This window comes from Manis javanica, chromosome 4, assembly GCF_040802235.1.
Source record: "Manis javanica isolate MJ-LG chromosome 4, MJ_LKY, whole genome shotgun sequence".
Classification (NCBI taxonomy): domain Eukaryota; kingdom Metazoa; phylum Chordata; class Mammalia; order Pholidota; family Manidae; genus Manis; species Manis javanica.
In genome coordinates, this window is record NC_133159.1 from 139934780 (window position 1) to 139959089 (window position 24310).

Here is a 24310-nt window from a genome sequence, read left to right on the forward strand (position 1 = left end):
CATCCATCCTGTTCCAGGGCGGACCTGGGCCCAGCACATGAAGATCAATATATGCAAAACGAGTATGTGAATCCTTGATCCGCCCTCATTCTCCATAGCCAATCACCAAGACCTGTCAGTTTTACCTCCTATTATATCCCTTAGCTTCGTTCTTAATTAAGGCTGACTGTCTCCTACGTCACATTTTTCAGAAGGCTTCCGTGACCTCTCAACTCCAGCGGGACAGGGATCTTGCCCAGTTTTCCCAAGGCCCATGACTGCCGCACCACTGCGTGGATCACAACGCACTGCGCGGCCGGCCCCGATCTGTGACATCGCCGGTGCATTGAGAGCCCCATCACCGAAAGCGCCCACAGCCCGGCACACAGGAGGCGCTCCGCAAGCACTAAAAGGATGGAGTGAATGGAGTAGTGAGCGAGGGGGACCACGGTCAGCAGCAGCCGCCGCTCCAGCCGCCACGCGGTCAGCGGCAGGAGTTCCGGCCCGCACCCAGGTTTGCCTGCTCTGTCTGCACGCCGCGGACCGGCCCCGCGGGCTAGGAGCCCCGCCCCTGCTCCGCGCGATGCTCGGAGCGGCCAATGGAAACGCTCTGCCTGCCGCCTTCTCGACACGCTAAACTCAGACGAGCCAATGGACGCGCCGGGAGGTGAGCCCCGCCCCCCTTCGCGCCCAGGGTAGCGGGGGCGGGGTTCCGGGACAGCGCCTGGGCTCAGGCTGTCTTCCCACGTCTGCTGTCCCAGCAAGCACAGCCTACGCTCCTGCTCGGCTGAACCGGCGGAAGATGGGAGCTCCGGGCGCCCGGCGCGGCCTGGAGTGGCTGCTGGGCCTCTACTTCCTCTTGCACATCTCCATCACCCTGCTCATGGACCTGCAGGTGGTGCTGCCTCGCGAACTCTACCCAGTCGAGGTGAGGACGACGGTCGCCCCTGGCCGCTGGTCGCCGAGTTCGGGGCCCCTCCGCGCGCCTTGGTCGTGCCCTGGCGCCTCCATTGCCTCCCTCTCCTCTCGCCCGCCCAGGGTTCCAGTTCTACCCCCCCTTTCCCTCTCTCCTCCCTTAGGTCCTGCCCGGGCTCCTGCCCTTCCCGACCCTTTAAGTCTGCGTCTTCCTCGGGGTTTTCTTTGTCCCAGACCCTTTCCCCAAACTGCTGAGGAAAAACACTTTGTTCCTTTTAAAGACAGTTTTTGCTTGACAGTATGTTTAAGGCTCCCACACCCCACCCAGGGGCAGTTGTCAGTATTTGAAGGAAGTAGCCTGGATAAACCAGTGTCTAAATCACGTGTTGCATTTATTTTAAAGTTGTGTTTCCTGGAAGACCTTTAAAATGCCGTCTCCTCCCACAGAAATAATCCAAGTAGACCCGTTTACAGGGCATTCACAGGTTGTCGTTACTTCAAGATCAGCGTCCAGCACCTTCAGAAGCTCGGAAGTAAATGACACCTTTTAAAATCGGCCCTTTCAATTGCGTTCGAGTAAGAATGATCACCTGAGTAGAAACAGAAGTGAAAAGTCCCATTTCCTGATTATTGGAGAGCATTCTTTATTTCAAATTTTGCTTTAAATGCTTATTTTTTCGGAGCTCCAGCTTTATTTTCCCAGTCTTTTCATGTCTGGACCCTGTAATCCTTTCTTCCATGGAATTCCTGCCCCCAGTCCTGTGCTTCTCCAATTTCTCAGTAGAGCTGTGGGCAAGACTGACTTGTCTTACTAAAGATTTGATTTTGCCTCTGTTTCTCCTAAAGTGTTTTCTCTATGCCGAGCAGGGGTTCTTAACCTGAGGTCTGTGAATCCCTGGTGGTGTATGCAAAATTGTGGGCGCCTTGTGTTTTCTAGGAGGAGAGTACATAGAGTTGGCAAACTTTTCCAAGGGTCTAACCCTCCCCAAAAGGTGTAAGAACCTCTGCTCAACCATGTACTCCCACTCCAGAGTCTTTTTGTTTGCTTCTAGATCCAGTCATAACTGGGAAGACCTCTGACATACGTCTTCTTGGGAAAAGCGTAGGTGGTATGACAAGAGCATTGGAGCAGTCGGCTGCTTTGGTTCATGCAGAGAACGGCTTGAGTGTTTGGGGCAAGTCAGGACTCTAGTCTCAACTGTCAAGTCAGAGAGAGTTGGGTTAAATTACAGGTTCAGACATAAATGGTGTATTTATATCTTATTGCTGCGGTAACAAATTATCAAAATCATAGTGGCTTAAAACAACATGTTTATTCTCTTACAGCTCTGGAGGTCAGAAGGTCTAAATGAAACTTGCAGGTCTGGTTCCTTCTGAAGGGCCTCAGGGAGAATCCGTTCCTTGCCTCTTCCAGTTTCTGGTGGCTGCGGGTGTTCCTTTGCTGGCAGCCACATCACTTCAGTCTTGGCTTCTGTCACCACTGCCACCTTTTCTTCTACAGTCCAGGCTCCCTGTGCACCACTTTTATAAGGACGCTTGTGATTACTTTTAGGGCCCACAAGACAGCCTGGATCATCCCAAATTTCAAGATCCTTAACTTTACCACATCTGCAAAGTCTCTTTTGCCAAATAAGATTCAGTTCACAGGTCCCAGGATTAGGACATGGGTATCTTCAGGGGCGTTGCTCGGCCTCCCACAGAGGCCCAGGTGGTAGATGCTTTCTGAATAGGTCATCACAGCTCTGCACCAGCTCTTAGTTGCCTTGAAGAAAGAAGAGCCACGTCTGATTTTCCAAGGCTGTGTGGCCAACAAAACTCAAGCAGGGCACCTGTTTACAGTCTCTAATGTTATGAATCCCGTTAAATCTGGGCAAATTATGTTACACCAGGTAGCCTTCCCAGACTTACCAGCTATTGGTTTCTTGATACTTTCTGGATGTGCAATTCCCACAAGTCCTTGCTCACCAGTCACAAAATACAATTAAATATGTCCAGCATCGTAAAGACCCCACGTAAACTTAGATATTGATTTGGTAAAGGTTTTCTCAGCTTTGTGTTTTTAATTATGACTTATAAAAGGTCAAGAGACAACGCAGGCAGGATCTGGCCAGAAACGCATGCCCGTGTGTGCATGCGTGTTTGTTAGGTGCTATTTGAATGCATTAGCAACACCAGGAAGGTCTGTGTTTCTAGTCACTGTTGTTTTGGGGTGGGGAATGATGGTTTTGTTGCTTCTCCATGGGGAAAAGTAATGATAAAAGCCTTGAGTTATTCTCAGATTCTTTGAAAAAAAAATGCCAAAATTTAAAATCTGTTGTTTTTCCTGCCTAAAAAGAAGGAATTTTCCCCTAGAACTAAAAAACTTGTGGTGATCACATAATGGTTGGGCTAAAATTTGCAAATTAAGTATATTTCTTGGTTTGAACCAGAACAACACTTGGAAAAACTTTTACTATGAAACAGTAAAAGTTTGAAATAGAATATGGAGAGGGTCTGCAGCATTCTGTAGTATCCTTTGCAGCTGGGTAACATTGCTTCTGTTAAAAGAAGGAAAAATAAGTGAGCCTCTGGGTCTGAAACCAGTCTGTGCTCTCATTCTAAGTTAGAGAAATGCAAGATTGTGCCGGAGCAGCTCCTGGCTTAGAAATCCTTGAGTGTAGATCAGGTGAATATTTTAATGGCTAACAATTGTAAGGTGAGTCACTTTAAACTTTGCAAATCTAATTTTGCAGCCCTTAGTATTACAAATCTGCCTGGATTTATGAAATTGGTAGATCTGAGAGATTGTACACAAATTGAATAGAAAATGAAGTTCAAATAACCAGAATCTTTTAAATTCTGAGCTAAATCTTTTAAAGCAGGTCATTCCCTCCAGCATTTTCTTTTAAAGTAAACTAGAGAACAAAAAAGGATCTTGAACATTTAGTCCAAGTTGTCTGTTTTACAGACAAGGAAATAGAGCCCAGGAGAGGTATAGTGACTTAACCTTTATGATGATATTCTGCCACATTACCATCCTACCCGGAGAAGTGCTTAAAAGAAAGCTAAGGGTATTGCCATGAATTTAAATTTCAAGTCAAGTACAGATTAGAGATCATTTGGTCAATAAATTGGTTATCTAGCCAGAGTCTTTCCGAAGTTAACATTATGCTAACACAATGTTTGTTTCTGGCTATTTGCTTAAACCTTACTCACAGCAGGGAGGCCTCTGTTTCACAATAGCGGGCCTTCATCTTTTGATTAAAAATTAACAGGAAAAATATCTTTGGGTTTTCCATTAAGCTAAATTCTTATCTAGGATTTGCCTTGTAAGATCAGGACATATATTTGGCTTTGAAGGCAGGTGTGTCAAGACGACACCATCTCCAGGAGGTAAAATGTGACCGGCCTTCTGCAGTCATGTTGTGTGGAGAGCCACTGGCTTTGGGCTCTTAACAAGCACAAAATGGACACCAAACACTCCTGCGTCCTGCCTCTGCATATAGCCATGTCAACATGGATCTGCATCTTGTGATCTGACAGTATAATTACACGGATCCGCATCCCAATTAGGAGGGTGAAACTGCTAAACACTCAAGACTTGGCATAGCCTAGAAGCTCTATGGTTTGTGGTTTGGGAAGTTTCTTCCACAAATACCCTGCTGGTCTCCTAAAAGAAAAACTTAAGGGGAGGTAATAATGAGGAACTTGAGATTTGGGGATTATTTAAATTGTCTAAAATTGCACCTTCACAGAGGTTAGATATAACTCCCTTCCACCCCTACCCGCAAAAAAACAAGGAAATCTAGCCTCAGAGCTTGATGTGCATTTGTTATTGTGAAAGGACAAATTAGCATGCTTTTCACATCTCATTTCTGTATAAAGAAGGGTACCATCAGCAGGTATGTCACATTTGTGTGTTCATTCAGCAAACAGAGCCAGCTAAGTGACAGACATTGTTGCTCTTGGCAGTGGGTAGCATGCCTGGACTGGTGTCATCATGGAGCCAGGAATAAATGCTGGTGGCACAGAGGGGCTGGAATTGCTGAGGAAAGCCCCTGGAGGAGGTAACACTTGAGTTAGAGCTAGTGAGTTTTTATTAAGTGACCATCTGGGCATCACAAAGCCAGCTGGTGGGCGGTACGCTGCCGAGGGGCTGTGTAATGAGACTTCCAGGGGTTGGAGCTGCTGAGCCCTTCCTGTAGGTGGCTGTGCTCATCGTGATCTTCATCTTGTTCCAGTTGAGACGCCTGTTCAAGTGGTATACTAAGGAGTTCAAAGACCCGCTGATACAAGACCCTCCAGCGTGGTTTAAGTCCTTCCTGTTTTGCGAGTTTGTGTTTCAGCTGCCTTTCTTTCCCATTGCAACATATGCCTTCTTCAAAGGTTGGTAAATGGTGGAGAAAGTCCATTTTTGCTCTGAAACCAGGTCCCAGAAATCTTTAGGGAAAGTATCACCAAGGGGTAGGGAGTGGTCAGTGGTCCCTGTAGTTTGTGTGAGGGTGACATAGGATCTGCTGGGAATGGCCAGGATAGATCTTGGAAAAGGACATGAATGTGGCTCAGGTTAATGTCTGTGGGGAGCTGTATGCACAACTGCCTCAGTTAATGGGAAATCTCTTATACACACAAAACCTGAGGCTCAACATTGAACTTACTCCTTTTTATTGCGTGTCTCCCTCCTACAATACACACACACTTAGAATTCTTGTTTATCACTGGCTTTTATTTAGCTTTGGGTAGTACCATGCTGGCTTATAAGCAGTAGCATGAATAAAGATTTGACTTCTCATTTACAAGTCATTCTTATAGTGTCCCTGTACACTAATGCTTGTATAGAGGAGGCGGCTGCATCCGTGTACATGGTAAAGCAAGCCTGTACAGCTTATTTCCCACTGGAGCCCCCCAGTGGAAATTGTGAACACACATGAAAAATGGTAGAAACTGATCCCAGTTTCCTCTTTTTGCCTGTTTTGCTCACAAGCTATAATGGTCTGATTGTTGGGAGTACCATCTAACTTGTGTGTCTGATCCAAATAAAGGTAGCTGCTGACCACTGCCTCTTGGCAGAATCTGCTGATCTTCTCACCTATATATAATGCCGCTGGCAGCCCCCACGCACCCTCTTGCATTTTAGCCCAAACAGGTTTTTAACTGATAATGGCCATTTTACTGACCTAGAGTTTTTCTGAATGAAATTCCAGCTCCCACCCTTGGCTCTTCGGCAGTCAGTGTGCTAGGGCCCCAGGTGTCACATAAGTTTGCACACTAGGCAGTATTCTAACACACCTGGTTTTCCACTTGGATGGAGACTGATTCAGCTGAAGGGAGCAGGCAGAGGCAGGGTGGAGCATGTTGTGGGCATCCCCAGTCTTGAACAGACCTAACGCTTCTCTCTCTCGTCCCTGGTGACCTTAGGAGGCTGCAAGTGGATCCGCACCCCTGCAATCGTCTACTCAGTTCATGCCATGACAACTGTAATTCCAATTCTCTTCACATTTCTATTTGAGGATTTCTCCAAAGCCAGTGGCTTCAAAGGACAAGGACCTCAGACTTTCCAGGAACGAATAACCCTCGTATCTGTCTATGCCCCCTTCCTTCTCATCCCTCTTCTGCTTCTACTTTTCATGTTGCGGAGTCCCTACTATAAGTATGAAGAGAAAAGAAAGAAAAAATGAAAGAAACAGCCACTGTCCCAGGGGAGAGATGCCCACAGGGGAGTTTCCTACTGGACTCAGTACAAGGAAAACTGCTCAGAACCTATTTCTTCAGTAGCATTTGAAACACACCAGCAGCAACATAAGAGCAAGACTGGCAGGAGCCTCATCAGACCCTCACCTTGCAAGGACACCTGCGACCAGTCACCTGAAGAGGGACAGTGGGTGGGCCAGGGCACAGGGAAGTGCCAAATACCTCACTGTAACCCCAGGCTCTGCTACAGGATTACTAAGAGCAGGACAGAATAGAAACGATAAACTTCCAGGAAACAGCCTGCTTGGCGTGTTCACTGTCACATGACCCACTACATACATGCAATGAAGCCCTTGGTCATGATTCCCTGCAGTACATCACTAGGCACAAAGTGCATAGTGGGATATTGCAGGCCGTTTTTAAGTGTGAAATTATGCGTCCTTAATATTCATTAAAAATTATCATGTTTTCTTGCCCCCAACCCCTGAAGGAAAAACCAGAAAATGTGCAAGAGGCTTAAACTTAGTTTTTTTTAAGATTCAGCCCTAGCATGACTTCCAGTCAGAAAAGGGTTAAGAGGGAAGGTGTTTTGTTTCCATCTTAAACAGGTCATCCCAAGAAAAGAGATGTTTTTAAGTCTTCTTGTTTATCTTTTCCAAACCTTAGTTGTCTACATTCCTACAGACCCTCTTAACATAGTCCCTTTACTCTGAGGCCTGGTGTCTCCAGCCTGATCTGGAAGTGTGCTTCCTCCTGGATGACTTCACCCTTCCTAATTGTTTCATCATTCCTTCTTCCTGGCTTGTTCTCAACTGAAGTGGCGGGGGGTGGCCAGGCATGACACGTCTGATGTGCATAGAGGGTCTCTTCACTTTAGTACCGGGTGTTCCATTAGCTTTCTCTAAATTTGTACTTAGGACTAACTAAAAAAAAATTGTGAACACACATGAAAAATGGTAGAAACTGGTCCCAGTTTCCTCTTTTTGCCTGTTTTGCTCACAAGCTATAATGGTCTGATGGTTGGGAGTACCATCTAACTTGTGTGTCTGATCCAAATAAAGGTAGCTGCTGACCACTGCCTGGTTTCTTTTGTGGACTAAGGGCTAAAGAGCCCAGGGTTCTCTTACAAGGGGTTAAACATACATTTCAAGGGCACCAGGAAAAGAGATCAGGACACTTAAAAACAATAATTTATTGCTTTTCCTTTCAAAGCTTTGTGAATTTACATAAGAAAAAGGATCAAAGTTCATAGACTGCTCAGTTCAGGCTAAGACAGTAAGAGGTGAGAACCTGGACCTTGGTGATCGCTGGGTGTTCGCCAGCAGACAGGCACTCATTTCTGAAACAAGCTCCCCAAGATGTTTTAGTGCCCTCAGAGGTGCTGCATTCCTTACATACCATCTCAAGTGACACACTTGGGTCAACAGACAAGTCAATGGGATGGTTCAGAGGTTTTTTGAGTTTTGTTTTGTGTTTTTGGGGTGGGGGTGCCCTTCTGCTAAAAAATGAAATTTTCAGTTCATTTCTGAAAAATAAATTGGTCAATAAATTCATTTTGTTCTGCTTCTACTTTACACAAAGCTTCATATTCAACCCGATACCTGAAAAACAAAATTGTTAGAAGCCCTAAAAATGGACGAAATAAACCATGGACTTAATTCTTCTAGAGAAGAATATAGGTGATTTCAATGATTCCAAGAAATGATGTGAGTTCAGAATAACATTAGGGCAAGAAGGAGAAAAAAGTAAGAGGCAGAGCACTGCCTCGGGGCACCCATGAGAGCCTCCAGCCTGGAGGGGACCTTCTCCTTTCAGAGGAGCAGCCAGCTTTGTGGACACTCACTGCCTGAGCTTTCATGCTCCCAAGACTACTAGAGGTGGTTTGATACTAACAAATTTTCTATTTCCTTCCCATCAAATGTAACTTTATTTTCAAAATCTTCAAATCAGGATGACAAGTGAGACGCTATTCCTGGGAGGACAATGATGATGAAGGACAAAAGGTGACCACTCAAGAAGGAAAAATAGAATTGCAGCTGAGAAAAGAACTTGGCTTTCCATCATAACTTCTTACCTTTCAAGCTGCATTTTCTTTTCTGCTATTAGGGCTTGGAGTTGCTGCTGTTGGGCCTCTCTCTGCTTTGCTATAGATTTGAGCAAGTTCCGAGCACCAATGGCCTAGGAAAACAGCAATGCCAAGGAAGGCCATGGCTTCATTATAAATGTTTTCAGCATTAAGTCCTCACTTAAGTGTAAAGGGCCACTTGGGTACTACTCAGTGCCCAGCAGGGAAAAGAAAGTCAGGCCTGAGAGCTTCAGGAATAAGTCAGAAGGATTAGCACCTGACAAGACACCTGAAGCTCTGAGGTAGATCTAGGAGTATCCCCAGAGCCTGGCACATGGGCATTTGGTGGCACATCTGGGCACCACTTAGCCTTGTATCCTTTGCCAAGTCATCTACACTCTGTACATTGTCATTTCTTCATAAAATGACGATAAAATCACCTATCTACACAATGATGTGAAGATTAAAGGAAATAATGAGTGTAGTGGCATGTAAGAGTTCAATGGTAGGTTAGCTGGGCCAGGAATTGTTCTTTAGGATCATGTTTTAATTAGACAAATTCCCCCCAGCAAAAGAAAAGAAAAAGCCAAGAGGGTAGAAGGGTGAGGGGCTAGTGAACTAGGGTGCCAGGCCAAGGTCAAGAGAGAAGACATGCTATTCTTACCTTCATCTTCTCATTTTCTGCTTCTTTTGCAAGTTGGTCAACAAGCTCAATTAAACCACCAACTATTTTCTGAAACTGGCCAATTTCTTTTGGGGAAAGAACAAAAAATAAAATGTCTTATTTTCTCAGCATCATCACTCCCTGAGTTCCCTGCAGCAAATGCGCAAGGCTAACTACCCCTTCCAGTTGGAATCAACACAGTTTGGTGCCTGCTGACCTGGAGTCTGCTATCCCTGGTCTGAACCGAGAAGGGTGGCCAGATACCCAGAGCTGGACTGGGGCACACTTGGACCTTGAGTCCCCACTAAGCCAGCAAGTTGCTGTTACCTCAGATGACAAAGGCTGGTGGGCCTGTCTTCTGAATGGACCCCATCCTGGTTTCCCAAAAGTTACAGGAGGCACAAAAGGCTGTGTTTGTTGAAAGAGCTGCCTTAGGATAGGATGCTGCCTCTTGACTAGCCACAGATAGGACACTGGATTACAGTTAATAGCAGGGAAGGGCTTTCCACCTGTGATCAGAGCTACTAAAGAGCTCAAAGCATTTAAATGCCTAATCTCCCATAATGCTTTTTTCAATGTCCTTGGGTGTGATGGAACCTTATTTTACTGAGGTGCTAAGACTCAGAGAGGTAGGGCAATATGAGAGCCATCAGATGACCGGCGACAGAAATCACGCTCCCCTTCACCAGTCAAGCTCTCTCTGTAGCCTATGGAATGCCCAGAAGGCTCAGGAATCTCAAAAACTCTCGAGCTAGACCTGCTCTGCGTTCACTTCACTGCTGGGGCAGGAGGCATCCTGGACATCTAGTTTAAAAATGACTTTATTGAGTCTGTTGACCTGCTTCTATGGACTTCAGTTAATCAACTTTCACTCCAATTAATGGCAAGCCTGCCATTGAGAACAGTATTTCTTCCAAGAACTCAAATCATGAGTACACAACTCTGTTTCCCATCCCCCAGCAACAGTTCTGCCCTGATAAAGTTTAAGGTTTCTGAGAACAAAACACAAATCAAACGTGGCATATTTAGTAACACCCTCCTCTCCCCATTCCAGTGTTTGTTTTGATCAGTGCCATGTGGGACTACCTGAGAGCCCAAGACAAGGACAGGTAGACAAGTCGAGTGCGCATGGGATTTCATGAAGGCAGGGCTCAACCCCAGGGAGCCGCAGGCGGGGTGGGGGTGGGGCGCAGTCGGAACAGCTCAAAGCTGTGGCACCACACCTTCCCGAATGACACTCACTGTCCACAAAGTCCTTGCACTCTTCCTTGAGCTCTATGGTCTGCTGGGTAACCTCTGGGTCCAACACCCGCAGCTTGTTCAGCTCATCGAAGTGCAGCCCTGCTTCACCCAGGATGTCCTTGGCCATAGCTGCAAAGAAACCAGCCCCAATCCCTGATCACATCCCAGCCACCCAAGTAAATGCCTGCTTCCAACCCAGCCTCGTTCCTGCCCCCAGATACCGATGCCAACTTCCAAAGGCACCCCTACCCTCTGCATCCACCTCTCTGGACCTCACCTGTTTCCCTTCCGGCTTCCCTAGACAAGTTCTGCTCTGAAGGGGTGACAGTGGCAGCCAAAAGGAGATGTGTCATAGGAGCAAGGGTCAGGAAAGAATAAAGTCCAGTTGCTTGTCACAGGCATCGTTCATTCAACACACATTTCTTGAGTGCCTACCAAATGCCAACACTGCTAGATGCTGGGGGTACAGAGATGAAGGCGACATGGTGTCCGCCTGGAGGAGCACATAGTTCAGCTGGAGGAAGACAGACATGTAAACTGAAAAAGTACACTTTCACAGAAACATCACCACAGCACTGGAGAACAGAGCGGTTACTTGGGGTGAAGGAAGACATTTGAACTAAGTTGTGAGCCATACGCACATTTACTATCCCATTATGGACCCAAAAGGACATGAAAAGCTTTCAAATACAGTATAGGAATAACACAAAATCCAAGTAGAAGAGGAAATCTCAGAGAATTAAAAATTAGGGTTAAAAAATAAGCCAGAAGTGAGACTATTACTGAAAATGTATGCCACGGGTACTGCTCACTTGCCTGGGTGGGGACCCAAAGCTGGTCAGTCTCTTTCTAGCAGAAAATACGAAAAGGAATGAAGTATCGGCAAGAACGTACCAAGTAAGGAGGCCATGGAAGGACATTCCACACTGAGAAAACAGCCTGGACAACAGCCTGCAGTCACTGAAAGGGCCTATCCTGCCTAGAAAATGGAAGGACAGAGGATGGAGTTGGAAAGGTTGGATACAGACAGATCAGGAAGACCTGTGTGCCAAGCTAAGGAGTCTGGATTTTTTTCTGTGAGCAAGAGAACCAGCAGAGAGATCTCCCCTCCCCAGCCACCTTGCATTCCTGGTCCAAATTATGCCTCAGTTCTAGGAAGGAAATGCTGAAAGTACCCTCACTCTGCCTCAAAGCAAAACAAAAAGTGAAAAACAGAGAGCACATGCCTTGTCTGAAAAGGGAGGCATTGCTGCTTAGGTCTAACCACTGGCACATAACAATTCCAAAGCTCCAGGTGTCCCACAGGCTGCCACGTTCCCCCTGCTCCCACCTCCCCCAGCCTCCCCTGCTCCCCTCCCAGCCTTCCCAGAGAAGTCATGTTCTGACTGGGGTGATCCTGGGAGTGCCTGCCCAAAGCAGGTGGACCACAGGAGGAGCAATAGTTAAAAAGGAAATAGTTAACAATGATGGCCTTAATCTATCACCCTTGACTGATGATAACTGCTAAAAAAAAGAAAGCAAAGGAAAAAGAGAAACAAGTCCCATGGTTGCCAGAACTTCTTTTCAAAAGGACCAGAAATCCAGATTTATACATGAAATCTGATTTTTAAAGAAACATCTATTTGAAAAATTTTAAGTAAGGAAAAAAACACATCCGATACTATGTCAGCCAACTAATACACATGTCTCTAGGCTGTCTGTATGACTGTGGCCCAGAGCCTTTGGCCTCACTGGAATCCACTCAGGTAGGCTAGCATATTCCTTTTAAAATATTTTAATCATCCAGAGCTTCCTTATATTCTGGCTTTTTAGAAAAATCTGTCTTCCCGCTTGTTCTGTTATACTTACACATGTAGTCTGAGCATTTAATACCTACCAGGTAATTAATCAAACCAGTTGCTCTAGAAACCTTCAGGCAACCTGAGGGAGCAAACATCTGCTTCAATTTCCACTCCCTTCCTTCAGAGCATGCACTTATTCAAAAACATCTACTGAGTCCCCACTCTGGACATTACAGTAGTGAAGAAAATGCTTTAATGCTTTAGTTCCTGACTTCTGGACATGGAGTTAAATAATCACAAACTGTGGTAACAGTATGAGGAAAGCACATGGTGCTATGTGAAGCTTCAGCAGGAGGATGTAATTCATTGGGAGGAGCAAAAAAAGATTTCTAAAAAAGTGACATTCAAGCTGAGACCTACAATATGTTCAAACACTTGTCAAGTGCAGGGGGCATTCCAGACAGAAGGAAAAGTATGTGTGATCCTGAGGCTATAAGAAATTTAATGCATTCGGAGAACTGAATGGCTATGGTGTGGTTGAAGCCGTGAACAAGGGGGAGGTGGTACAGGATGAATCTAATGGAGAGGCTAGAACTGGATCATGGAGGTCCTAAAAGCTGGAGTAATGAACTCGGATTTTACCACAAGGGTAATGGGCAGCCAGTGGATTCTCAGCAGAGTGGTATAATCAGATTTGCCTTTTAGAGTCACTCCTACTCAAGATTAATTGGAATTGGAGGGAACAAGAGAGTGAGGCTACACCTATCTTGTTCATCACTGTACAAGCAGCATCTAGCACGGTGCCTGCACAGACTGAGAATCTGCACTCAGTAAATGTTTATGGAATGAATGACTGTGAAAACAGAGGAGGCTATTACAGTAACCAAGGCTTGGAGTTTCTAGAAAAGTGTAAATCGAGTTGATAGGACTTAGTAAAGGACTGACTGAATGTAGGGGTTTGGGGATGAATGAAGGAAAGAGTCAGGCAAGATTCCCAGGTATCTGGCTTGTGCCAGCGGTAGGGTAGGAAAGGATAGCTGAGTGAGATCGGTAAGACAGGAGGAATGTAGGAAGAGGGTTCACGGCTGACCATCAGATTGTCTCCCAACTCCTAACACAAAGCGTGTGTGGTTATCTGAGGAACACCGGGCACAAGATCCAGACCGAGCTCCCTGAAGATGAGGGCGGCGACACTGTCTCCGCCCCCTGGCTCTCTCAGATCCACGCCAGGCACTACGAGCAGGCTCCATTCATGGGGTGTGGGGAAGGGTGCTTGGGCAGAAAGTTAGGAAGACCTGGGTGATGGAGATGGCAGTCTTCAATGTGTAAACTCCTTGAACTTATCTGAGACGCAGTTTCCTGAGAAGAGCGTTGCAGAGTAAAGCTTCAGGCCCAAGTTAGGTGTAAAACCGCTCCCAAGGAATCGAGCGGAATTCCCACGTTTTTTTCGGCCTGGGACTCCCTTTCCTCAGGGCAGGGGCCTGTTAGATTGATCTCGCCCCAGGTCCGCCCGCGTCCCTGGACCGGGATTCACTGCCTACCTGCCAACCCGTAGCGGCGCCGCGCCGCGGCCCAAACTGATATCTGCGAACAGCTTCACTCTCCGATCAGCGACAGCCGGGGACTCGTAAGCCAGCTTCAGCCGCTGCCACGGCTACAGGACCTGTTTATCCATAGCGTCAGTATCTGACACGGGAAGCACTTAGAGCCGCCCCAGCCGCAGAGTGGGCTGGGAAACAGAGGCCTGAAAGGAAGGGTGGATGCCTACAAGGCCCAGAGGCCTTTGCGCCGGAAAGGCTCTCGGAAGTAGCTGTGCGTTCAGGGCGAAATATTCTCACGGGCTCCTCCCTCTCCCCTGATTGGGTGCTGGGCGTGCCCGGTCTTTTAGTCTCAGGCTACCGGGACTGACGAGGGTGGGCCGCGGCTCGGGGTGGAGTCTACGGGCAAAGGATGTGAGCTCACAGGCTGCGATTGCTGGCCGGCAAGGCGACCGCAGGTGTCGGCTTGAGACCCAGCGGAGAGGAGAGGCGGCCCCCGGGACGGTGAGAGCCGGGGCTGCTGATGCCCACGGGGAAGGGATGGAGGGACCCGGGCTGGAGCAAAGAGAGCCTCACCTAGTCCTGAGGAAAAGGCGTAGGACAGCGTAGGGAAGGTGGAGAGCTCAGAGTCTCCAGGAGGGAACGGGGGTGTCAGGACTTGGGTTTCCCGGTTGTGAGGAGGGGTGCGGGCTGGGGAAGACTTTACACTGGCCACAGAGAGGTTGGCCCCAGACCCTTTGGATGAAGCCGAAGATTTACACCTAAGATTTCTGCTAGATCCGCCCTTTTTCTACCCTCCTTTCCCCCGTCTGTGACAAATTTCTGGGACTTTCTTCCTTTAGGATCCCAACTTCTTCTGCCGCTGTGATTATTTGTTCTTTATTGCGCTTGGGTTCCCATTAGCTTCTCCGAGTGAGACACGGATACGCCCCTGCCCCAGGCATCCCCCAAATAGCCCCACACAAAGTCCGGAAGGAAGAGTGCTGAGGCTACCGGTGGAAACTTCATTCTCACTGGAATTACTTTATGGGGCGTCACCTGCCACCAGATTCCTGGAGCCCATTGGTCTGGGTAGAATCTGAGCGGGCGGAATCTGAACTGACGTCATCCAAGGGCTGAAAGCAATTGGTTTGTAGGAAATGATGGATCAGCTCTGAATTTGTATTCCTCTGTTGGCTACCGCCTTGCTTTTGATTTCCAGTACTTCGGCATAGTATCTATATGTGCTTTCTTTGATCCTGAGAAATTGGGACTAGACGTAAAATATACCGGGAACTTGCTAAGGGGTGGATTTATTCCTTTGGGGGTGGGCGGAAGAAGGCAAAGTGATCTCATACTATTCAAGTATTAGTTACTGATTGGGCAGTCTGGTGAGGGTTCATTTCATCCATATTCCATCCTTGCCGGGAAGGAGTCTCCCGGCCAAGTCACCAAAGGAATTCAGTAGTTCACGCAGCACCTGATCTGGCCTTTCCTTGGACATTCTTCTTAGGGACATACCTAAATATTTTCAGGGACAATTTCAGTCTAATAAATTATATATATATATATATACACGAAGTACTTTAAAATGTGCATGGCATTGTGCTAGGCAGTATTTGGAGAGTGGGGCAGTAAACTTGGGAAAACCAGTGCCTTGCTTCTGGGCTGCACTTTTACAAGAGATGATGGGCAACTGAAAACTTCTGCAAGTTGCAATGATTTAATGAGGTAATTTCACTTGTTTCTGTCTCTGTTACCAACACTGTAGTCCAAACCTTCATCATCTGTTTAAGCCAAGACTTCTGCTTCCTCTGGTCTTCCCACTTGCTGTTTTGCACCCTTATAATCCATTCTGTACACAGCAGCCAGGATGATCTTTTCAAAATGTAGAGAAATCATGTCACTCTCCTGCTTCAAACCATCCAGTCAGTTACCACTGAAATGAGTATACAATCCAAACTTTATCATGATCCGGCCCCTGCCTTCCCTGACTTTACGTCAAGCCAACTTCTCCATCCTTTCTATGCACCAAGCATCTAGGCCTTATTTCTGTTCCTAATACTTGTGTCTAACTAAAGAACTTTATACTTACTCTTCCATCTGTCTGGAATGTCACCTTCCCAGAGAGGCTTTCCCTGGATTATTTAGATTAGTGCCTCTCCTAGTCACTCTTTTATTACTGTTATCTTTATTGCATTTCTCTGCTCCTGGAACTGCCTGCTTATTTATTCATTTTCTCCTTTGTTACCTGCATCCTCCCACTAGAATGGAAGCTACATGAGGCCATGACTTGTGTTCTTTTGTATCCCCAGTACCTGTCATATGGCAGAGGCACACTAAATGTGAACTCTTACTATTTTTATCCTTGTTAACATAACGATGCTTCTTTGAACTCCTTGAAGGCAAGGATAATATCTTTTCATCTCTCTATATCTAATGCTTAACATAAAAGACACTCAATATTGTTTTATTGCTGAATGAATTAAATGAGCTAATACATAGTGCCTAGAATAGTACCAGGAACAGAGTAAACATACAATGAATGTTTGCTTTTTTTTTTTCTTCAGTGAATGAATTTTGGTGATTCTTTAGAAAACCAACATGTATAATAGAGATTCTAGATCACGAGGAGTGATCTGGCTTTGCCCTCCTTTGCTTTCTTTCCTCACTCCTCCCTATGAACTCCTATTAGTGTTTCAGTTTCCAAATCACTTACCTGTTTTTAGATTTATTATCTGGTCTTTTCTAGCCGTTTCTTCTCATTCTTGTTGGGAGGGAAGACAGGAAGAGATTGGGCTGGGGCCCCTCTCAGGAAAAAGAAACAAAAATAGCCATCCTGTAGTTGTCCTAGCCTGGAAAATGGTGACAATTTCAGGAACTTGGGACAGGGCTGGTACCAGGAAAGGGGAAGGTCAGGAACCCCGGCTGGAGCCAGGATAACCTCTGCCAGAAATGCTGGCCAGCTTTCCCTCCCTGGCGCATTCCATGCTCCTCCTGAAGCTGCTTTTACTTGCTTTCCTGAAGCCAGACTCTGGGTGGTGGTCAACGTAAGCACTGGTGCAGGCTGCTCCTGAGCCTGGAATCTGTACAAAGGAACTGCAGCCTGTCCCTCCTGGGAAACTCCTAGGCTGGCTGGATTCCCAGTAGGTTTGGCTGGGAGTCTTGGAAAGAAAATAACTGGAATGTGACTGGTGGATTGCTGGGGTGAGAACCTCTGCTCTGCTCAGTCTGTTCCTCAAGCCACTCTAAGTAGATACAAGGGTTTGCTTGTCCTTGCTCCACAGAACTGAGCTGAGCCTCAGGGACTGGTGAGGTGACCAGCACCAGGGTCTGGGAGATGGTGCTCCCTGGCTGCTTCCTGGTACCATAAAGAATAGCAGGAATGTCTTTTTTTGCCATTGCCTCGGTTCCTTGGCCTCGGCGAAGGAGTCTTGGGCTTATCAAGGAGAGAATACATCATCAGTGTTTCTCCTCCTGTCCCTGCCTGGCTGAGGGCGCTCCTCTGCTAACGCCTGCCTTCTCTCCCACCTCCTGCTCACAGCGCTGAGAGTATGAGGCTCTGGCCTCCACTGGCCACTCACTCGTGACCCTTCCACCACGGCGGAGCCTTCCAAGCCGACCTCCTGCCGTGTGGTGATCTACCTGCAGCGGGAGATGTCAGGGGATACCTGTCTGTGCCCAGCCTCAGGGGTCAAGCCTAAGCTGAGTGGCTGCAAGGGAGGAGGCCTGGGTAACAAATACGTCCAGCTCAATGTGGGTGGTTCCCTGTACTACACCACCGTGCGGGCGCTAACCCGGCATGACACAATGCTCAAGGCCATGTTCAGCGGACGCATGGAGGTGCTGACTGACAGAGAAGGTGAGGCATGGGGGCTTGTTGGGTGGGGTGAGGAGAGAGAGAAGAATTCCTGAGAGTGACTTCAGGGCAGGGTGTAAGCCTGGCATATCTAGAACCTAGATTGACTTTTCTGTTCACCTGGTACAAGACACCCTCACCTGGAGCTGTGGCTCCTCAGTAGAGCTAAAGAATTTTTGAAATTGTACATAGGATGTGTGTTTACACATCTTCCAGGGACAAGATCCATACTCGTTTAATATTCATATAAGAGTAGATTCTCACATTAACCCTCAGTTAACGATCCAGCAGTGAACAGAAAGGGCCTGGTGGTCTCTGTGTTGCCAGGAGATGGGCCTGAGCACCACTGAGCTTAGACCTCTGGGCCGCCGCAGAGTCTGGAGGGCTTGTGTCCCCTGCTATGTTCTAATTCTTGGTTTCCGGGAGAAGGGATAAAGAGCAGTCACGGACCTGAGAGCTGGGGGTTCCGCTCCCCTGTGCTGTGGCCTCTGCTCATGTGCTCCTTACCACCTGCCATCAGGCATGTCAGGTGGCCTTTGTCTGCTGCCTGATTCTGAGGTACCTGGAGACCAACAGTAACCCTCTCGGGCTCATCTGAATCCTAGGCTGGATCCTCATAGACCGATGCGGAAAGCACTTTGGCACCATTTTGAATTACCTCCGAGATGACACAATCATCCTCCCTCAAAACCGGCAGGAAATCAAGGAATTGATGGCTGAAGCGAAATATTACCTCATTCAGGGCCTGGTGAACATGTGCCAGACTGCTCTGCAGGTATGGAGGCAGCGTTGGGGCAGGTCAGTGAGGTCAGAAGTTGACCCTCTCCTTCAGGGGCATAAAGATCCAGTTCCAGGAAGGCTGTGTGGCAACCTTCCAGGAACAGATCCACACCTAGTTAGACATGCCAGGTGCTGCCCAGGCCGAGCAAGCTAGCAGCCAGTCAGTTTGTAAGGTGACAGACTCGGGCAGAATCACGAGGCCCTGCTTCCAGTTTATGTGCCTAGATATCTGGACTTTTAGGTTTTCTGGAAATGGGGGTCTGCCTGCCAGATGGCAGTTCCTGTTGCCCGGGACCTCCTGATCGCTGATACCTCCTCAACAAGTAGGGGTGGCTGTGGCAGAGGGACTCTGACGGCTCCTGGGGAAGCCTGGCAAGCAGACCTCAAAAAGATTCCTGGCTATGTGTATCACCCAGGACAAAAAGGATTCCTACCAGCCTGTGTGCAACATCCCCGTCATCACATCTGTGAAGGAGGAGGAAAGGCTCATTGAGTCCTCCACCAAGGTACCAGGACCTCAGAGGGCTCCGGGCAGGGCTTGTCAGGACCCTGGCCTGGCCCTCACGCTCTCCTCCCTCACAGCCTGTGGTGAAGCTGCTGTACAATAGGAGCAACAACAAGTACTCGTACACCAGGTGAGGTGGGCATCCTGGCGGGGGCCGGGGGCCAGGGGAATGGCTGCAGGAGCAGCTGAAAGGACCAAGCTGCCAGGAATTAGGCAGCAGACTCAAGGGAAGCCACCTGCTCTCCTGGCGTGCTTGGCATGGGTCTGGGTCTCCGGAGGGAAGAACAGAGCAGAAGGGAAATCCAAGCAGAGGCCTCTGGAACTTGGTGCAGGATGCTGGCTGGGGTATAGACAGAACCAAACATGTGACACCCCCCTAACGTGTCATGTCAGGCAGCATGCCAGGTGGTTTCCCAGCACTCACTGGGAGGGAGGGCAATGGGCTGGGACTCCTAAGCCAGGTTTTGTACTTCACAGCAGCCAGTTTCCCCCTTGCCCCCAACCCCCAGTCCTCTCAAAAGGCCACAGTTAGGTATATGCAGGAGGCTACAGGCTCAGGGTCCCAAACCCTCCCAGTGACTCTCTGGACAGACATGTTAGCAGCATCACGCCTAGCAAGAGGAGGGATCCTCCTGCTGAGAGACAGTGAGCCTCCTTCCTTCCAGGCCTGAGAGGACCTCCCTCTGTCCCTTCTCACTGCTTTAACTCAACTCCTTTTCCTCACAGGCCTCCAAACCCTTGACCTTTTCTCTTCCTGTGCCTCTGGCATCTTGACTTCTCCTCATCATCATGACAGGGGAGGGAGAGAGGGGAGAGCCCAGCCAGCGCCCGCTTAGTCTGGAACTTATTCCCAGGCCTGCTGGCCCTCATTGGTTTTCCAGCAACTCCGACGACCACCTGCTGAAAAACATCGAGCTGTTTGACAAGCTCTCCCTGCGCTTCAATGGCCGTGTGCTCTTCATCAAGGATGTCATCGGCGATGAGATCTGCTGTTGGTCCTTTTATGGCCAGGGTCGGAAACTGGCAGAGGTGTGCTGCACCTCCATTGTGTATGCCACGGAGAAGAAGCAGACCAAGGTATGGGGGGCTTCCCTCTGCATCAGGGGGCAAGGCAGGACGCACTAGTGCTACCCCGATGGAGCCTTTCCCCAGGAGTGGAAAGACATATGCTTTGCTATTTCTTTCCCTGACTCACTGTGATGGTGCTGGGTGGGGACAAAAGCCAATAGCAGGGGCTCAGGGAATGGCATGGGAACTATTAGTTCCAGCCAGCTGAAAGAGGTAGGGGGCTGTTGACTGCAGGAAACAGTCTGGTGCAGTGCAAGGGACCAGGTCTTTGGAGTTAGCCCAATTCACATTTGAATTCTGGTTCCACCATTTATCAGTTTTCTGACTTTGAATAAGCCATTTAAGCCATCTGGGCTTATTTCCTCATTTACAGACATGGGAATGACAGTATGAATTTAACAGCTTTTATGAAAATGAGACATTCTTAAGAGGAGCAGTGTAGTGGAAATAGCTGTTCAGAGCTGTTCTCTGGCCCCTGAAGGTGGGGTATTCCTGGTCAGCCAGCACAGCCTCTGCCAGAGACACACAGCACCTGGCACATGTGAGGGATGTGACAGGTGGTAGTTAACACAAACTCAGCTAACCCTGGTCTCTCAGGCTGCAGGCAGTTGGCATCCTCCCTGGTGGGCAGTTGCCCCCATGAGTTGTGTTAGGGAGATGGCACAAAGACCAAAGGGCAGCTCATGGTGGGAGGGCGAGAGCTGTGTGCCTGTGTAAGAGCCAAGCTCATGTAGCACCTTCTCGCCCCCAGACCACTAAAGTGCCTCCAGCTGGGTGGTCTGAGGGTCAGGGAAGGACAGCTTACAGGAGGAGGCCCTGCTTTCTCCTGTCATGTTGGGGGTGGGGCACCCATGTGCACACGTCATGGGGTCAGGTTTCGGGGCTGGTCACGCTGTGGGAGTACAGCAGCACTGCTCACCTTCCCAAGTGCTTTGCTCATGAACTCTGACTCCTCACACCACCCCCGTGAGACAGGCAGGGCTAGAGTCGCTCTCCCAGCTGATAGATGAGCGAATAGAAGCTCAAGGTGACACAGCAGTTTAGGCTAGAATGCCAGCCCTTCCATGCTGTGCTCACAGCAACTCCCTAAAGTAGATGTTAACAATGATTTTACACATGTGGAAACTGAGGCGCAGCAGGGTTAAACCCAAGACCCTAGAGCTAGTGAGTGGTGGAACTGGATGTGTACCTAGGCCTGGCCCCAAAGCCGACCCCCTAACCTCCAAGCAGACGAGCCAGTTGGTCTGAGGCCGGATGGGGCATGTTTCCCCGAGAGAGTTCGGGCAGCCTTGGGGATCCAGCGCGGCCCTGGGCCTGGAATGCTGTTCTCTCCAAGATGAGACTCATTCAGTTCTCCTGTCCCCCTCACCCCAGGTGGAATTCCCAGAGGCCCGAATCTATGAGGAGACGCTGAACGTCCTACTCTATGAGACCCCCCGAGTCCCTGACAACTCCTTATTGGAGGCCACAAGCCGGAGCCACAGCCAGGCGTCCCCCAGTGAAGATGAGGAGACCTTTGAATTGAGGGACCGTGTCCGCCGCATCCACGTCAAGCGCTACAGTACTTACGACGACCGGCAGCTCAGCCACCAGTCTGCCCATCGCGACTGACAAGACCCTCTGGGAGTCAGGGCACAGGACACCCTGCCTCCCCTCCTGTAGACACCCCCTCCACTGGCCACCCCACACTGCTACTGGCTGAGTCTCTGCTCCAGCACCCAGAGGCTTGACAGGGCCCGCATGAGGCTTCAGAGGCCTGAGCAGGAAAGGGCCCACATTCCCTTGCCCTGCTCCGTGAGCACTGTGGGATGTCCAAGTCCTCGCCCCTTGGCTCAGCAGCTCCCTGCCTGCCTGACAGGGAGCTGCCTCTGCCCCTGGAGTGTGGATCAGCCTGCCCCTCTCCCACTGAGAACATTGCCCTTGGCCAGGGCTGAGCAGCTCTTTCCTCTGTTGAAGGGCTACTGTAGGGCTCAGCTAGGGAATGGGTTCGTTCTGTGGGGAAGGCAGCTTCTGGTGCTGTGGAGGCCCAGTTTCTAACAAGGTGGGGCTCCTTTTTTCCTAAGGTATTTAAGCACAGGCTTGATGAGTTTTTTTTAAAAATCATCTAGGAAATGCATAGTTTTAAGTAATAATGAGGGGACTGGATACTTCTGCTTCCCTTCCAGGGTGCTAAGACCCTGGGTCTGGAAGAACCCTTGGCCCTTTTTTGATGCCTTTGGGATCTGTTTCTTTAAAGCACTTTGTACTTTTGTTCAGATTTGTATTCTGCCCTGACCCACATCTTTTTGACCCTTACCCCCTTCTTCCCTGCAGAATCAGTCTGAGGGAGGGGAGATAGAAGCAATAGAAGACAAGTGACCAGCTTTGGCTTTGCCAGCCTGGCCAAGCAGCCAGCCTAGAGCGCACTGAGGAAAGGCAGTTTTGTAAGTTGGGACCTGAGGTCCTAATAACAATCCTATGAGAAGGGACATTGCACCCCAATATCTTAGAGTCACAGTGCTGACTCCTAGAGTCTAACATAAGTTGCACCTTTTGACCATCTTGCCCTCAGTTCCAAGGCAAGCTGCCCCTGCTTGCTGTAAAGCTAGAGAGCCATTATAGGGGGGTCAGGAATCATGCGAGTCCAGATGAGCCACAGCAGCAAGGCTGTGGAGCCCATGGGCACTGCACTTGCGTGCCCATCAGCCAAGGACAGAGAACACAGAGCCTGCAGTCCCAGCAGCCTGAGCAGACATGGTGTGTGCTTGGCCGTACATCCTCTCTCCCCTACCCATGCTGTGGTTAAGTGGCCTGGCTTGGGGGTGGGGGGTGATTCTGCTCAGTGGTGAGTCCCTGAACACAGGATGACATGAGCAGCCCCTTGAAGGGGAGTCCCTGAACACAGGATGACATGAGCAGCCCCTTGAAGGGTTTTCTTTCTTTCTTGTTGAATAACTTGGACATGGAAATGCCAAGCACCTGTTCTTTGACAAGGGTGTAAGCTTCTCTTCAAGGCTTTTGTTCTCATTCCCCTGTTTGGCTTGGCCCTTGGAAGTCTGCTTATCTGAATTCTTTCCCAAAAGAGTACCATCAGAGAAGGCGCTGTTCAGCCAGCCTAACAACACATAGCCATTAGCAGTGCCCACTCATTGGGGAAGGGACATAGGTTATCAAGTTCATTTCCCTTGGCTACTCTTACTACAGATAGTGGTTGCTCATGGTGACTCCTGGGCAGATGCCAGGCCAGGGTTCGTATGCAAGGACCTGAAGTGACAGGATGGGGCAGGAGAAATGTGACTCATCAGGCATTTTACACTTGTTGCAGCCTTGAATGTTGACTTTAAAAGTGAGGCGCCCTGGTGATCAGCTTGAACAGTTCTAGCTCTCACCGGAGTAACAGGATGGCGGATCAGTTTCTTTGGCCAGATTCCGGCCTTGGCTTTGTGGCTTTCCCACAGGGACTGGAATGCTCCTGCCTAAAGCCACTGGCTTACTTCCTCAGCTGCCCTTCCTCAGTCCCAGCTCCCCATGGAGGTATTTTAATGTTTGTCCTTTGACTTTCTCTGTAGTCTGTCTTTACTGCTTTGACATTCAGATCCTCAGTGTCTCAGTGGTGACCAATCTTTCTTGAGAAAGCACAACATCTGGGACTCTGGGCATTTATCTCCTCTGATTGAAAATGTCTCCTTGGTCTTAAGTACTAACATTGAACTCCCTGAAGTAATCTTAGCTTCTTTAGTAAGAATTCGTGGTGTAAGGGGTTGGGGCATTTTGAGTTTCCTAACCCCTTCCAGGAAGCAGTTCTTGGCTGTGTGACTTTTTCAACTCCGAGCATGGGAAGGCAGACAAAAAGCGTGGATGAAGTTCAAACCTTGGCAGTTGCTGAGGAAACTGGGAATCTGCTGTTAACCACATGGACAGTGTTGTTAACAACATGTTAACTGTGACTGTTAACATGGGTTGCATTCTAATCAGTGTTACCTGACCACGCACAGTCTGTCTGCAGTATGGCACTGGCCATGGCATGAGAGAACTTTGCCTTTATCAAGAACTGCAGCTCCTTATTGTTCAGCACAGGTGATGGAAACAAACACTAATTTCTAATAAAATTGTATGACACTATAGCGGTGCAGAGTCGTACTTATAGTTAGTACAGCTGGGTCAGCTTGCTGCTGTGGACAGGGTTCTTGCATTTCTATTTACCACCTGACTTTGTATTCAAGCCTAAATCCAACTGCACGCAGTTGCCCTGCAACCCAGGCTCCCCCTGGTGGAGGATTAAGGAC

The 24310-nt window shown here is 48.6% G+C and overlaps 3 protein-coding genes across 9 annotated transcripts; 2 read left to right on the forward strand and 1 right to left on the reverse strand.

Annotated features, from left to right (window-relative positions):
* Window positions 1–228: 228 nt before the first annotated feature.
* TMEM97 (transmembrane protein 97) lies at window positions 229–7636 on the forward strand. Its single transcript, XM_017660133.2, has 3 exons — window positions 229–907; window positions 5115–5259; window positions 6292–7636. Exons 1-3 carry the CDS (start codon window positions 782–784, stop codon window positions 6549–6551), a joined length of 531 nt encoding a protein of 176 aa, XP_017515622.1. The 5' UTR covers window positions 229–781; the 3' UTR covers window positions 6552–7636.
* On the reverse strand, window positions 2526–14039 carry IFT20 (intraflagellar transport 20). 6 transcript variants are annotated; one of them, XM_037002257.2, is made up of 8 exons: window positions 13858–14039; window positions 12412–12455; window positions 11430–11514; window positions 10813–11049; window positions 10536–10664; window positions 9294–9379; window positions 8639–8742; window positions 3287–3431 (listed from the first exon to the last, which is right to left on the reverse strand). In XM_037002257.2, the coding sequence occupies exons 4-8, from the start codon at window positions 10886–10888 to the stop codon at window positions 3347–3349; spliced, it is 480 nt and encodes a 159-aa protein (XP_036858152.1). In that variant the 5' UTR covers window positions 10889–11049; window positions 11430–11514; window positions 12412–12455; window positions 13858–14039; the 3' UTR covers window positions 3287–3346. The 6 variants fall into 6 exon arrangements, with proteins under 6 accessions (XP_017515661.1, XP_036858152.1, XP_017515634.1 ...); XM_017660172.3 differs by lacking the exons at window positions 3287–3431; window positions 12412–12455 and adding an exon at window positions 2526–2656 and having other exon boundaries at window positions 13858–14037; XM_017660145.3 differs by lacking the exon at window positions 12412–12455.
* Window positions 14040–14199: 160 nt separating this feature from the next.
* TNFAIP1 (TNF alpha induced protein 1) lies at window positions 14200–24146 on the forward strand. Of its 2 annotated transcripts, none has more exons than XM_017660115.3 (7): window positions 14200–14358; window positions 17378–17695; window positions 18298–18467; window positions 18889–18978; window positions 19055–19107; window positions 19832–20054; window positions 21420–24146. In XM_017660115.3, exons 2-7 carry the CDS (start codon window positions 17491–17493, stop codon window positions 21654–21656), a joined length of 978 nt encoding a protein of 325 aa, XP_017515604.1. In that variant the 5' UTR covers window positions 14200–14358; window positions 17378–17490; the 3' UTR covers window positions 21657–24146. The 2 variants fall into 2 exon arrangements, with proteins under 2 accessions (XP_017515604.1, XP_017515612.1); XM_017660123.3 differs by having other exon boundaries at window positions 19859–20054.
* The last annotated feature ends 164 nt before the right edge of the window (window positions 24147–24310 follow it).

Coding starts and splice junctions, on each gene's coding strand:
- TMEM97 (XM_017660133.2), top strand. CDS start 782: ATGGGAGCTCCGGGCGCCCGGCGCGGCCTGGAGTGGCTGCTGGGCCTC. Junction 908..5,114: donor GCGAACTCTACCCAGTCGAG/GTGAGGACGACG, acceptor ATCTTGTTCCAG/TTGAGACGCCTGTTCAAGTG. Junction 5,260..6,291: donor AACATATGCCTTCTTCAAAG/GTTGGTAAATGG, acceptor TGGTGACCTTAG/GAGGCTGCAAGTGGATCCGC.
- IFT20 (XM_017660153.3), bottom strand. CDS start 10,888: ATGACACATCTCCTTTTGGCTGCCACTGTCACCCCTTCAGAGCAGAAC. Junction 10,665..10,812: donor GGAAGCCGGAAGGGAAACAG/GTGAGGTCCAGA, acceptor GTTTCTTTGCAG/CTATGGCCAAGGACATCCTG. Junction 8,743..9,293: donor CAGAAAATGAGAAGATGAAG/GTAAGAATAGCA, acceptor CTGTTTTCCTAG/GCCATTGGTGCTCGGAACTT.
- TNFAIP1 (XM_017660115.3), top strand. CDS start 17,491: ATGTCAGGGGATACCTGTCTGTGCCCAGCCTCAGGGGTCAAGCCTAAG. Junction 19,108..19,831: donor AACAAGTACTCGTACACCAG/GTGAGGTGGGCA, acceptor ACTTATTCCCAG/GCCTGCTGGCCCTCATTGGT. Junction 20,055..21,419: donor CGGAGAAGAAGCAGACCAAG/GTATGGGGGGCT, acceptor CCCTCACCCCAG/GTGGAATTCCCAGAGGCCCG.